Source organism: Callionymus lyra, chromosome 11 (genome assembly GCF_982586985.1).
Source record: "Callionymus lyra chromosome 11, fCalLyr1.hap1.1, whole genome shotgun sequence".
Classification (NCBI taxonomy): Eukaryota; Metazoa; Chordata; class Actinopteri; order Syngnathiformes; family Callionymidae; genus Callionymus; species Callionymus lyra.
The window spans coordinates 16,816,775-16,832,041 of record NC_141828.1 but is presented as its reverse complement, the minus strand read 5'-3'; the positions used below and the strand labels follow the sequence as shown (position 1 = coordinate 16,832,041).

The 15,267-nt window shown below is 37.0% G+C and overlaps 1 protein-coding gene across 1 annotated transcript in view; it reads right to left on the bottom strand.

Moving 5' to 3' along the window:
- Positions 1–569: 569 nt before the first annotated feature.
- Positions 570–15,267, bottom strand: part of wdr27 (WD repeat domain 27) — a 35,884-nt gene continuing 21,186 nt past the window's right edge. The window contains exons 22-24 of the mRNA XM_087802410.1: positions 10,538–10,640; positions 9,265–9,363; positions 570–726 (exon numbers count right to left, since the gene is read on the bottom strand). Coding sequence (XP_087658536.1) covers positions 628–726; positions 9,265–9,363; positions 10,538–10,640 — 301 coding nt within the window. The 3' untranslated portion in view covers positions 570–627. The remainder of the gene's footprint in view (positions 727–9,264; positions 9,364–10,537; positions 10,641–15,267) is intronic.

Sequence of the window (15,267 nt, the reverse complement as noted above, 5' to 3'; positions counted from 1 at the left end):
AACTCTCTGGCCTGAGCTATTGCATGAGGTTGAGAGATAACAGGATTCGTGCCTGAGACCAGTATTCTCTCTAGAATAATAATAATTCTCAAGCATCAGTTTAATTCCGTCAGCATTTGATTCACCTCTTGTACTGCCGAAAAGTACCATTTTAAACATTATAAAGAGTTTGAAACCATCATTTTTGTATTTTCTTTTGTTGTATGTCATTCCTCATCTACTTCTTTACTTTAAAAATGAAATATGAATTAAAGATAACCCCATGATTTATGCATCCCACGTTGAAATTAACTTTATTTTGTGGGTGTGCAATAAAGTTCAGTACAGTACGGTGTCTGTACAGTAAGCATTGACTTGAAGATTTAAGGCATATAAAATGGACTACCCTGGGATCTCAGACATCGAAACAAGTTAAAATGAAATAAAACCCTCACTAAATCTGATACAAAAGTTTCAAAATCAAGATTGACGTGTGTGGCCACAAACATGTGTGATGGCTAAACGTGATGCCTTTGAGAAAAATAGACCCTAGATAAATTATGAATTATTGACTTTATAATGATTGTGATCAAGCATTTATTTAAATGTGAAAAAACAAAACAATACATTTCTTCTTTGTTGTTTACATTACAAGTTGTGTACCCCATCTCCAGTGGGATCTGACTGACGCTCTCCAGTGGTGGACTGGTACATCCTCACCTTTCCATCCAGTGTTCCTGTCAGAAGCTGAAAGAGAAACCCAACAAAAATAGTACATTTCAGTGTTTTCTTGATTTCGCTAACATCTTTAACAGACTTAGTAAAGTCCTTTTATCGAAAATCAATACAAAAAATGTGCAAAGAAAGCTGTGAAGTTTTTTGGGAGCACCTGCTTCTAAAGGTTGATATAACTCACTGTTCTCTTTGTAGACATAACTTTTATCTAAAAGAACAAGTAGCCATTTAGCCGGTAAGACTTACACTTTAATCATGACTTAGTCAAACCTTTGTGTTGTAGAATACATTCATTTTTTTCCCCGAATTCCAAATGATATTTAAGGAAAAAGCAAAAAATGCTCTCTTCTAAAACAATATGAATTTGAAATATTCTCTATAAAAAAAATTAAGAAATAATAACGTTCTCATCGACGCCAACTGATTATAAAATAAATGCATTGAAAAGTTATAAAACATGTATCATTATTTGAACTACTGCACTACAGTATTGCTTCTACTGAAGACAGAGATTCTCTGGGCAGCTTTAAAGAGATGTCCACTGATGGATTTGCTCTTAAGGGAAACTATTTATCTGAAACACTAACAGATCAAGACATAAAAGTACAGACAGTCGTCCTGGAACTCCAAAACTATGAGCAATTGGAGGAGACTTGTATAAAGAGTTGACCTTTCTAACATCTTGAACCTGCCTGAAGTAGAAATGAAACTCTGTGAGGCAGATGGGTTCATATCCCAGTCCTTCCACAAGATCGGTTGAGGACGACCATTTGGTTGCCAGAGAAAATACAGACTCTTATTCTGACACTCAAGCTCTTTCCGAATATCTGTGAAACCCTTGGCTGATCCTGGGTATCACGACGAGTCACCAGATACATTAGACGAGCAATAAAATATACAAAATACCTTAAAACATACTCATCTATCCGTGACTTCTCAAGTAGACTAAATATAACTTCGGCGACTGATTTTGGAGATTCCGTCTCAGCTTCGTCTGAGTCTCACTTGAACGTGACATTCAGGGACCGACAGTAGAGTCTATCTCTGTGTTTGCTCTCCGGCCTGTGAGAGTGATTTGCAGCTCGAGGCCAAGAAGAAAGTTAAAGAAATGAATCATAAGATTTTCCAAACACGTGGAGAATGGCTCTGACGATGGGTCTGATATAAAACAAGGGTCTGGTTCAGTCCACTCACATTAAAGTAAAAGACATTAAAAGTCCGATAAGAGGGCTGTTTGCTGACCTATAGTAACATTCATATATCCTTGTACAATTCTTGTATTTGTGGTAAAAAGAGCTCAGAGCCCGAGCTGGGGTGTAAGGCTGGATCAGATCAGTGATGTAAGGAGGAGCCTGACCATGAATAGCTCTGAAAGTAAGAACGGGAATTTTAAAGTTGATCCTGAAAGAAACTGGCAGCCAGTGAGGAGATTTAAGGATTGGAGAAATGTGAGTTCTTCTACTAGAGCAGGTCAGAATTCTCGCTGCAGAGTTCTGTATCAACTGCACCTTCTTCTTGGTAAGACATGAAAACAAACTGTTGCAATAGTCCAGGTGAAAACTATTACTATAACTATTAGAGAAAGATTAGAACTATTTATGTAGTCAAGTTATTCTATAAATTGATCGCTAAAAAAGGATTTATTTTCTTAAGCCTCACAGAACATTTCGTTTTGTTCCTCAAGCACCTTTCAATTCTTTTTCACCATCTTGGAATCATATCACACCATTAGACGCATTTCTTGGAAAAAAACACAATGTCCAGAATGTCGGCAAAAGACTTCTGTAGTAGGATTCGGGTTCCTCCTTCCTCGTATAGTAAAAGGGGATTAAGATATCTGTTCCTCATGTTTTGAACTTGGATAACTCTTCATATTTTCTTCACAGTGCTACTTTTTATGTTGAAAATAAACCCGAGGGTTTTCCTGGAAGTTTTACATTTTCAGATGTTTTTTGTTTGCCACATTACCATCAAATTATGTTTCCTGCATTTCATTAACATTGCAGTGAAGGCTAAAAACAAAATCACAACTTAAGCTTGCAGTGAAATTCATAACAGACCTCACAGACCTGTCACACCCCTGATCTCTAATGAAGTCCACCTTCCATTGTCAGTTCACTTGTGAACGGAAATACAACTTCTCCCTTTGAAAGAATTCTAAGTCTGTCCCTGATTTAAATGTAGGATTTATTCTACAAATCTGTCCCAGCTGGTAACATCAAAGCAGGGGGAGTTTTGGACAGAAGTCAGAGAGCTGACCGTGAAATCTATTGTTTAAATCTGACCCAGTAACCTGTTTGTCTGGACCAGATGTATAGAAACATGTTTTTTCAGTGTGCATTGGGGAGGAAACTGTATTCCCAATATTAAAGCCCATTACTTTGGAAACTGGGTCCGATTTTAAAGGGCAACTGATGTCTAAATACATTTTTCCTGACTCAAATGTTGAAGTCTTCCTCTCTAAAATAAGTCCCTCATCATGACCATGTTTAGAAGTTATTCATTTATTAAGTTAAGTTAAGTGAAGTTATATATTTATTTAGTTCTCCCCCAGCTGAAATCTCAGCAAAAGAGAGGTTACTAGAGCGGAGTCCATTATGACATAATGGGTTTCACTTTGTTTATACAACGAGTCTCTTTGACTTGGAGACTTCTGGGATTGATGATGCTTGGTGATAGACCTTGATACTTGACCAATCACAGAGAGTGGGTGTGGTTATGGTAAACAAAATTTCATGTCCAGGAAAATAAAGTTTTCAGCGGGCGGGGCTTAGGCACATTTTCTAATTATCATTCAATGAAAATATAGTTTTGTTTAAACAGACACATACTAATGAGTACAATAGAGGTCCAAGATCTATTTAAGAGACACTTAAATCAATACTAGTTGCCCTTTAACAAAAAAAAAAAAAACATTATCAATAAAAACAACAAAGCTTCAAACTTTTAAAAATTAAAAATAGTGAAATAAATAACCTGCACTGCAAGCGTGAAAACATCTCTACTCGAGGTGGCTTTGATGTTTAAAGCCGCCGGTCCAACAAAAGGGGGCGCTTGCAAAGGTTTAAATAGGTATGCCACGTGAAATCCCACAGGGTTTTTACAAGACAGCAAAGTGAAGTGACAGTAAAAGTTAGGAGCTCTCATTACAGACTAAAGTACAGGAATAAACCTGAGGGAATGAACCGTGGAGGTAGACCGGCTGCCTTGATGGTGTTTTAAGTATCAGGACGGAAAACATGAGTGAAAAATGAGTGGAAAATATGCCTTACATTATCTGTCTGTGCCTTGCATTGGTCTTTTCCCACAGCAGTAAATGTGGAGAACATCTGGGCTGGAAATGTGGCCGAAAAAGAAAGGTGAGCACCGGTTGGGGACACGATTCTAACTCCAATTTTAACTCAGCAGTAGAAAGTAGGACATAGGTTTTGGACCCAACACTGCAACACACATTCCTCCAAATGACTGTCATTTCAATGATCTTACAAACCGAAAAGCAACAACCCTGATGTAGAAGTTGACAAAAAACAGCTTCACAAGACAGAGCCAAATATTAACTCATCAGTATATCCTTAAACGACTGCTTGAGAAAAGAAGGACTTGTTTGAATGATTGGCTGAGAACTTTTCAGTACAACTAGACCATCAAATCTCAGGTTCTCTTTAAAAGCACAAATTTGCAATCATTTAAATGATCCTAATACTGTTGCCTATAATAAACATTATCTTTCTTTATACCGGTCATTTAAATGCCTTTCATCTGCATTTAAAACAATAAAGATAAAAACGAGTACTGATGGGTTGATGAGGCTTTAGATACAGCTGTGCAGTGAACACACTGTATCGTGACACATTCATTTTGAAAGACCACTACCTTTTTCCTTTATATCCTTTTCTTTGCATTATTTACTTTTGAGTTATGTTCATTGTTTTGATCTATGTCCTTAATTCTTGCACTTTGTCATCCCTTGAACTTTGTTCTTCTGTTTGCACTTCATTCTCGTTCTTGTTTTTATTTTTTTTTGCTGTGAACTGGAAACCCACTTCCCGAAGGAGATCTCCAGAGGGATTAATAAAGTCTATGCAGTTATCTCAATTGACAATGTCAACAATGTGAGTGAAGACAGTGATAAATCCCTTAAAAGAATCATGGATCCAGATGGTAATCTGTAATACCAGCAAAATGAAATAGAAATGTGTTACCATCTCCAATTATCAACAATTATCAACACATAACATGAGATTCCAATTTTTTTTTTCTAAGAGAAAAGTACTTTATGATCATAGATGATCATAGATGATCATAAAGTATAACTACCTTTTTGGAGGGAATTCATCTCCTTTAACATATGAGAATTTCAGAGCAGAAATTCCGTTTTTAAATTCTGAATAACTCTTCAAATGATCTTTATGTTTGTGTGTTTTGAAAGATAAATCTCAAATTTGTATGTTAAAAAAAAATTAAGCCGAAACCAGTGAGTCTAATTGTCAGCACTGGGTTGGTTGAGTTTTACCTTTGTTAAAGCAATTTGAACATAATATATTTGGCCCTTAACACTTCTACAACACTTCTATAAGTTACAATCTATAGTACATTCAAGTAACTGGAAACTGCGGCACTTTCTTAAACCTTGCAATGTTCCAGGTAACCACTAATTCTTATATTTAAGATGATAAAGTCACTGAAAAATATATTTGTCACTGGGCACTGGCTCAAGTTTTTGCCAAGAGTATGGTCTAGTCTTGTGGCTCAAGATTGACATCACCACTTCATCGACGTTGCAGCCGTGGCTCTCAGGGGTCACTTTGTTTTCTTTTAAAAGATCCGTTGACAGATCTAGTCCACAGGCCTCACGTTTTCTTGTATGCGTGTGTGTAGGCTTTACTGAAAATATTTTCATTCAATTTATTTACATTTCTTTCACTTTGTGTGAGAAAGACAAGGCTGTGTCCAATCTGAGTTGGACCGACTTTCAATGTATTGGCAACATTGTGCCGAGTCGACTTCCTCTGCGGACTTTTGGGATTTCAGTGAATCAGAATCACGTGTAGCGCGGAAGGATCGACAAAGAAATGGGTTACTAGGTCAGACTGACTGAACAGACCTCACGGGTAATGATAAGGTTTCAGAAATGTATCCTGACGTTAAATGTTTTAATACAACTAAAAATTTCAGCCTCCTGCCAACAAAACAACATGTCAAACAATATGTCAAAAGCAGCTTTATTAGCTCAATCTTCGAGGTTCGGTTAAGGAAATGGTTACGATTAAAGCCTCTTGTTAGTGGAGCATCACGTACTTTCGCTTAAAAATAGAACGTTGCATGTTATTGAGTACTTGCCCGCGATAATACTTAACATCTGCGCTTAGTTTTTGTTTTCTGACATTTGGAGGTCAATTAAAAGATTAGGTCGCTTTTTTGCTTTGAGAAAGTTAGCGTTTGAGAAAGTTTTTATTGATACATTTGTAGTTAGTTAGAGTTGAGAAGCGAGCGAACAATAGGAAGACACACTACGTTATTTACCAGAAAAGTTTTTCCTTGAAAGGATTTTACAATATATTGTAGGTATTAAAGTAATATTTGTTGTTTTTTGGATGGCCACGTGCCCAGCGAAACATTCAATGATTCATCCAGATCATTTTTAAGGTTCTGAAGACCCAGAAGCATATTTGATCATAATTACCCAGTAAAAGTTTACAAAGGAAAAAAAAGGCAATAAGAAGGAAATTCCTGGAATTACGAGTGACTGTTTGCACTTTCTTCTCTGCAAAGTTTATAGTTCCAAGATCCTATGGTCTGAATCTAACGAAACCCAGAAGATACCGAACATTCCCCACTGACCCATATCTCTGTTACGTCTACAAACATCTTGAAACATAATATGAAAAAAACTAAGGTATTATAAAGTTTTAATGACCTTTTTGGAAAAGAATTGTATGTAACGTGTATTAACTGTAATAAAGAGTTATGCCCTAAATGCTTTAAAATATGATTGAGAAAAGGTAATGATAAAGGAAGTTGTGTAAAAGTGAGTCATGATCCCAGCTTTCACAAAAGTGTTCGACCAGACAGATGTTTGTCTATACAAAAGAAAAACTCACTCTCTTTAATACAGATATAAGTTCATAAATCCACAAATGGAGTGAGGAGTGATGATTTACTATCAGGATTACCCATGAATCAGTCGTCTGACACTCTAAAGTCTGAATACGGAAAATGTGACTCATCTGAAATTTTTGTCAAGTCGTCTACAGCTAGAAAGCGAGCGGGTATGCAAGTATGAGTTCTGTGCGCACCCTGATGCAAGGTGTCACTCAGACTGATTTAGCTGCAGACTGTCTGCCGCCCAGTGTCTTAATTCTCTTTGCTATTTCTACACATGTTGAATAGAATTTGAAATATATATTTACTTAGTGGTTGCAACAACAGCTTTCTTCAGATTAACCAATTTGACAACTTCCCTGTGTACATGCATATTCCAATAATTCCAAAAAGTAATTCATTTTTCATATAAATCCAACTCTATTTGCAGGTTGGTATTATTTGTTTGCATTTATGCGCTGTTATACTTTTTTGGTGCATATTTTGTACTTCCAAATGAACGACAAGAACATCAAGATTTAACAGATTACTATCAATATAGGGTGAATAAATTCTATGTTCGGGAAACTACTAACACATTAGAGAATTCTGACCCGCTCTAGTAGAAGAACTCACATTTCTCCAATCCTTAAATCTCTTCACAGGCCAGTTTCTTTCAGGATCAACTTTAAATATTTGATTCTTACTTTCAGATCTATTCATGGTCAGGCTCCTCCTTACAACATTGATCTGATCCAGCCTTATACCCCAGCTCGGGCTCTTAGGTCTGTGGATCAGAATCTACTGATGGTTCCTCGCATGCGGTTCAGGACCAGAGTAAGTAAGTAAGTAAGTAATTTTTATTTGTATAGCGCTTGTCCAGACCAGGGTCACAAAGCGCTTAAACAATCAAAACAATATTCAATGAAATATGTATTTTAAAGATCAAGATAAAACTGATGAGAGAAATCCTTCCAGGCTGTTGCTCCTAAGCTTTGGAACGATCTTCCTCTCTCTCTGTGTTTGATGGATCTACTGACTTCTGTCATCTCAAGACATTTTTATTTGTTCAGGCTTTTCCTTGATTTTCTTGAACTCCTGTGTTGTTCTCGATGTTTAAGTATATATTTTATTGAGTCTTGTTTTGGTTGTTTAAGCGCTTTGTGACCCTGGTCTGGAAAAGCGCTCTACAAATATAAATTACTTACTTACTAACATTGTTTCAGAACATCTACTTAAGCGCTTGTGATCATGGAATAAAAAAAAGATTTTTAAAAATGATAGTAAATCTCTAATGGAAACTTTAAATAACAAATCCATCATTGACGATGAGGTGATGTTGGAGTTCCTATTTTAATAGTGTCAATGTGTGATCCTTGGCTTTTGAGCACATCATCTCGTAACAATGTGATTCTTCACGTTCAAAATCAGTTTGATAGTCAGTTAATTTCACCGGTGATTGAGAGGGGAATGAGCGATCTCTGCAGAAGCGTGACTCTTTTCGCTTCTGCTGATCACTGTCATTTAGCCAGTGAAGCCTTGAGTCCAGCTTTCCTCATTGAGCAATGTATATTTAAAACATGTGCATTAAAACAGGTCCAGAAAACAGTCAACAACAAGTCTCAAGAGACATCTAGTCAAGGCTGAGAAGTATGTTTGAGTTTTTATTCCAGATCTGTTAAAGTAAAGGGACTTTTTCTTTTATTTTTATATCATCAGAGTTTTTAGTTTCCCAATATGTGCACCTTTTAAAAAAACATATTTTTTTTAATCTGAATAGAAAAAAAACAACCTTTCCAATCTGTTTTAAATGATTCATAAGCAAGCATGTGATGAAATATTACAAGATCCCAAATGAAGAACAGTCTAAATGTGGAGACCAGCTGGGGAGGCAAACAGGAAAGACTCTGATCGTCCTAGTAGACAAGAGAACTAGACGACCAGTCACACACTAGAACAAAAACATCTCTGAGATTATTTTACAAAGAAAAGTGTTAGTACATTGTGGTCTTTGTTCTTTTGCCGTTTACGATTCTATTTGTGTTGTCATCTATTTAGATGTTGTTCACTTTTGAATGGAGAACATTTTTGTTAAAAAAAAAAGAAGCTGCGATGTAACCTCAGCCTCAGGATATTGGCTAATGAACACGTGCAATTTTGTCCTCAGTCGGTCAAAATTCCACATTAAACATATGAATCCTTTGACCTTTGACTGACATTTTCACTTTGACTTATCTTATTTTTAAGTGAAATCTCATATCTTAGCCACAATGTATTGTAGATAATCTAGTTGGTAAAAAAAAAAGAACTTAAAATTGTATCTTGTGGGAAAATACAATTACTTGGAGAGCCAAATTTGGCCCATTGTCATGAGTTTGACCTATTTAAAACAATTGACATCCGTGGCAAGCGCCTAGAAATCAGTTAAAAGACAAATTAAAAAACAAAAATAATTAAAAAAAATCTTACCTCTGGTTTGGCAGGATTGAAAGCAACACTGAGAACCGTTTCTGAATGTTTTTGGAGTTTATGTAGATATCCACTACTCCTGATATCATAGACATAGGCCTGTCACAGAAAGAAAAGACATAAGAAAAACATCCAAAACCTCAATCTGTCCATTTGAAAGTCTGATTTGTACCTATTACCAAGACAAAGAAGACCTTTTTTGAAACTGTTGAACCCTATTTTGACAAGAGGTTCTAGGAATATCTATATTTTTATTGAAACAAATATTTTCCAAGAATGTTTTTGAAATATTAAGAAGCTATCTGGCTCGGTGACGTCTCCAGGCGACTACAAATAAATATGATCCACTTCACCACTGTATAGTCTCTCAATTTCCAGGAATTTTCTGGAAATATTACAAACCTGACAGACGTTCTCAAATGTCAGTTCTGGTGTTGGCTCCCTGTAATTAATAGCAACCAGAGGCATCCATAAATTACTCCTCTTTGCAAGGACCCAAAAAAAGGAATAGGCAAAGTGCAGAAGTAAGTAAATGTTTTTTATACTTCCAAACAGAGGAAGTTTCTGGAAAAGCAATTAAACAGTTCTGCCTCGACATGAATGCTGAATATGGAAAAAAGGCCTGAATCCAAGTTAAAATCTCTGAGTCAGGCACAAATAATCCCGACTTGAAATGAAAGTAACACTGATGAATACCTGCTTCTACAGTTGATCAGTAAATAAAAGCATCATTTAAAAATTGTTCATAAATAAGCATCATCTTATCAACTCAAAGGGGATAGAGCCGCATCCAGGATCAGTAAAAGATAATCATACAATCGCAAACTAAATATCTACTATATTATATCTAAACTATCTTGTTTCAAAAAGAACATTAAACTTTATAACCCATTGAGGCGAAATAATTACTAAAGAGCATTTTTTTCCGTTTATGAGACGAGAAATCGGCAAACAAATTAAATTTTCCCAAAGACGGTTTCTGTTGCAAATCTTTGCCATTTGTGAGAAACACTAAAGTTCTAAATGGGGTATTTGTTTGTATAAAAAAAAGGATAATGATTGACATCTGTGAGTTTGGAGACAAACTCCAGACTTTATCAGCTTGGCCCGACGGGGTGTGTAATTTCAGAAAGGAAACGCTCATTTATTTTATGGAATTTGTTTGGTAAGAGTGGAATACCCGCCAACTACCTTTACCCGTTTTTTTCTTGTTTTTTTTAAATAGTCGAAGCACATGCCGTATTTGGACGCGATCCAAGTATTTACTACTCACACAGTTGTCCTCGGATCCAGAGGCTATGAACTGACCACATGGCGAGATGGCGGAGGAGCACGGATGGCAGCGGTTTACGTGATTATCATAGCGTCGCACACACCTGAGAAGAAGATTGCAATGTCAGAAACATATCATTTGTCCTTAGGAAAAACTTATTCCTTCATATACCTAACACTTGATACCTGAATCAAACAACAAAAGACACACAAGGACAGAAAACCATTCACACACACCTTAAACCTACGGACAATTTCCACAAGTTCCCAATCAACCCCTGTTTGTTTTTGGACTCTAGAAGGAAACTGGAGTGTAATCCACGCAACAAGAGGAGAACATAAAGATTCTACACAGAAAGGTCCCAAGTTGGCTCCTTTACGACCTGAAAGCTAAACCTGCGACCTTCCTGTTGTGAGGTGAACCACAGTGAGCAAAGATCTTGGTCCAGCCAAGTAGATGTCTTTTTCTTAAATAGCTCTATTGTATCCCTACAATTCTAACAGTCTAACATCAAGTAACAGTCTTAAGTAATATCATAAAACATTATGACCCTAAAAGTACCCAGAATAATTCAGAAGATCTCCATTTCCTGAATGGGGAAATAAGAACCCTCTGATCTTCATGGTGGGATCTAGTGAAGGGGGATTTGGTTGTTTTTTTATTGGTATTTAAAGGGCAACTAATGTCTACTGACTTTATCACATGTTTTAAATTGAAGTCTTCCTCTCCAAGATGCAGTAAGTCCCTCATCATGACCATGCTATGTTTTTTAGTGAGTAAGTGCTTCCCTCGTCTCGGCGAATGAGAGGTTACGAGCCCATTATTAAGTTATAATGGCTCTACTCGTCCTTCAGCCGGCTGCATTGATTGGGATTGATGACACGCTGTGACAAACCTCCACGGTTGACCAATGACAGCAGAGTGGGTGTGGATATGGTAAACAAGATTTAATCTTTAGTGGACTTCTTAAGTACATTTTGTAATGTAACAATAATGTAAATAGAGTTGTGTACAAACAGAAAAATACTGATGAGGTCCAGCATCTATTTAAGACACACTTAAATCAACACATAGAGCTCCTGCTCAAGTAGAAGAACTCACATTCTCACATTTCTCCGATCCTTAAAACTCTTCACTGGCTTCCAGTTTCTTTCAGGATCAACTTTAAAATTCTGGTTCTTACTTTAAGATCTATTCATGGTCAGGCTCCTCCTTACATCACTGATCTGATCCAGCCTTACACCCCAGCTCGGGCTCTTAGGTCTGTGGATCAGAATCTATTTATGGTTCCACGCACACGGCTCAGGACCAGAGGAGAGAAATCTTTTCAGGCTGTTGCTCCTAAGCTTTGGAACGATCTTCCTCTCTCTTTGCGCTTGATGGAGTCTACTGACTTCTTTAAGAAACATCTTAAGACGTTTCTATTTGTTCAGGCTTTTCCTTGATTTTCTGGAACTCCTGTGTTGTTCTCAGTATTATCTTGATCTTTAAAGTATGTACTTTTTTGAGTATTGTTTTGATTGTTTAAGCGCTTTGTGACCCTGGTCTTGAAAAGTGCTATATAAATAAATATTACTTACTTACTTACATAAAAAAAGGCCTGGTGGATCTGATTTGGAACCTTAAATTTGCAAATGTGACCTACATTCCTATGAAAGATGGACTTCAACTGTACCAATGTAAACCACACTTCCTCTTTTCAGAGTCTGACGGGAGCCCTGTGTCATGGAAAGATGTTTGAATTGAATATGGACCCTTGAGGAAGCATCTGTGGAGTACATGTCCAACATAACATCTGAATCAGCGTAGGAGGAGGTGTTGAGCATGACTCGAGCGAAACACAGGAAAAGGAGCTTTTAAAATGACAAACAGCTCCCTTGTGCGACTGCTGGGCTGTCATTTGGTTTTGCAACAGCATGAAATGTCTTTAAAGCACCACCAACGGATCGCCGAGCCAGAGCCTCCATACGAGGCACCATCTCCAAGACATGTTTGTGAACTCACATGTTTATGTCGTTAGAAGGCTTTAAAGCAAACAAACGTGCATCATAAATTCATTTCAATTTCCCTCCATAAATACAGTGGATAGTACTTCATTAACATTAGTATCTTCTGACATTTAAAAGGCTGCAACTGTTTTATGACGGTGTTAAAAGATATTACATTAATGTATTCAATAAAGTGTCATTTTAGTCAGTCCCCCGTGAAATCTCATAAAACAGTTAGTTTTAATAGCTTCACTGACAATAAGTCAAAAGGTTACTTAGTGCTAATGAGGACTATTAAGGTAGGAACTGATGCTGGAAAGCGAGTAAAAGAGTCGCACATAGTTTGGGCATCTAATAAAGATGTCACCTGGGAATAGTTTAATGGTTTTGGGAAACATCAGCAGCCGAGAGAGAGGGATTGTATATCCACTGCAGCTTGCAAACGCAACAGGACATCACTAAAACATCCAGACAAAGAGTTCAAAATAAACCAAGGATGAAGATGACGGATGAAATGTTTTCCCTTATGTTTGACTCTGATGATTATTCTTGTGAATTCATTGTTTTTCAAAGAATTTCATGTCATATCAGGTTGAAATATTAGCATGAAATGCTCCTGTCTTCATCTTACTTTCCTGCATGGTTTGAGGTTGTGTTTTGGATTGTTTTATTCTGTCTGGCGGGTTTTATGTTGTGTTTGGGGTCGAAGCCATCATTTAGATCTGGCAACGATTCTTGGAAGGGAAATCCGCTGTCTCTGTGGACTTATTTCGCCTCTGCTTTTCTACACATCCAGTGGAGACTAAGAACCTACATTTCACAGAAACACTTGAAGCCCTTTTAAATGAATTTACTTTTGACGAAAGAATGCTGTAAAAGTTTAAACGAGAGGCTAAAATCCCTACAAATGTCTTCTCGTGTAAACAAAGCTTCTTTGAATGCCTGAAGTTTAGGATTTTGTATATTGCTACAGTAGGTCAATATATAGCTGTTTAAGGGAAAGAATACTAAGAACAGTTTTAAAAAAAATGTGCAGTAAATTATTCTTGCAAAGTAATGTTTCTCTACCTTGAAGTCAAATTCTCAAAAGATGAAAAAAGTTGCAATCTTAGGAAATTATATTAATATATTATCTCTTTTATTATCTCAGGGTCAAGTTGACCCGAAGACCCAAAAACAAATGTTGTTGTTTTATCCCTTGTGTTGCTTTTGAGTCAAGATGAACGACCTCCAGCACTGCATTTATGGAAGCCAGGGAGGTCGTTCACCTTGACCCAGAGACAACACAAGGGATAAAACAATTACATTCGGGGCCCCTTGACCCTGAGATAACGCAAGGGCTAATAATGTATTAAAATCTCAGAAAATAGGATTTTAATTTAGATAAAAGTTGTAAAAAGTCATGAATGAAAAACCTTTTCTGGAAAGATGTGCTAGTACAGGGGTTCTCAAACAAATCCCCCCAAAACCCCAATACTCAATGGACGGGGCACCCTCTTTGCAAATCACAGCAAATGCTTCAAATTATCATGTATTCACTTTTTTAATATTTGTAAAGCATTTCAGACAATCATGGCCATTGTTCTGTATTGCTTTAAGGCCGTACTTGATGTATATTTCCTCATTTTCGAATTCCAGATGATCTTCGATACATGTCAATTTTGCGCTTACTAGCTAGCTACAGCAGGGTTGACATCATCACATGTGATGTGGTTTGGTACAAATAGAAACTTGAAAATCCAAAGATCTTGGCATAGTGTCTTGTATCTTCAGGAAAAATTGTGAAAACAAATTCTGTTATATCATATCGTGTTGTATTAAATTTTCTGAAGTTCCTCTAGACACCCCTTGGGCTGTGGCCACCACTTTGAAAAACCACTTTCCTAAAACACTCAAGTGTCCAGAGAAGAGTACAAATACATGAAAACTACTACCTGAACTATTAAGATGGAAATCCAAAAAGTTATTTTTGTGACAAATCTTTCCGACTGAATACAGCGTTATTCACAGCGTGATGTTCCTAAAATTTAAACACATGTCAGAGGTTCACTGCCGAAGGCCAAAGGTCCGTGACCAGCAGTTGGTTTGTTTTTGCTCTGCCAGTGCGTGCAACCGGACCTCTGCGTTACTTGAGGTGAGGACAGAATGGAGCTCACACAGCCTTGTATGAGCTTACACCAGCAAACTCAGCCAACGCTCCTCAGGTGTTAGCTCAGCTGATTATTGTGCTTCTGTTTCAGAGGAGCTTATTTAAACGGATGCATACCATTTCAGCTTAAACTGTGAGCGGATGTATTCACCTCTAGCTTTTGTGCGAAGGTTTTGGAGTTGATATCAGATGGTTTGGACACATGGAGAGAAATGGTCAGTGTTGGACTGAAGATAAATGAAGGTTCTCAGATGGTGGTAAAGACAAACGGGACAATGATGATCCAGGTTGAAGAAGGTGCTGTCTTCTAATGTACCAACATTTCTTTCAGTTTATCTGAATTCGTCAGATTATTTTTGTAGTTTTTCCTCGAACCATTTTTTAGATAATCTGCACAGATTGTTATAAACATATATCATTCCAGTCTGGAGAAGGCACCGCTGTGGCCACTCCTGTCTCTTGCGGTGAAGTCAGGGAAGACCTCACTGTGAAGCAGTGGCTGATGTGACACTTCTTGTTTTTTTAACATTTCTTTTATAGAGATTTCACAAGAATATGTGCATGTGTATTCAGAAAAACAAAGGAGGGATTCA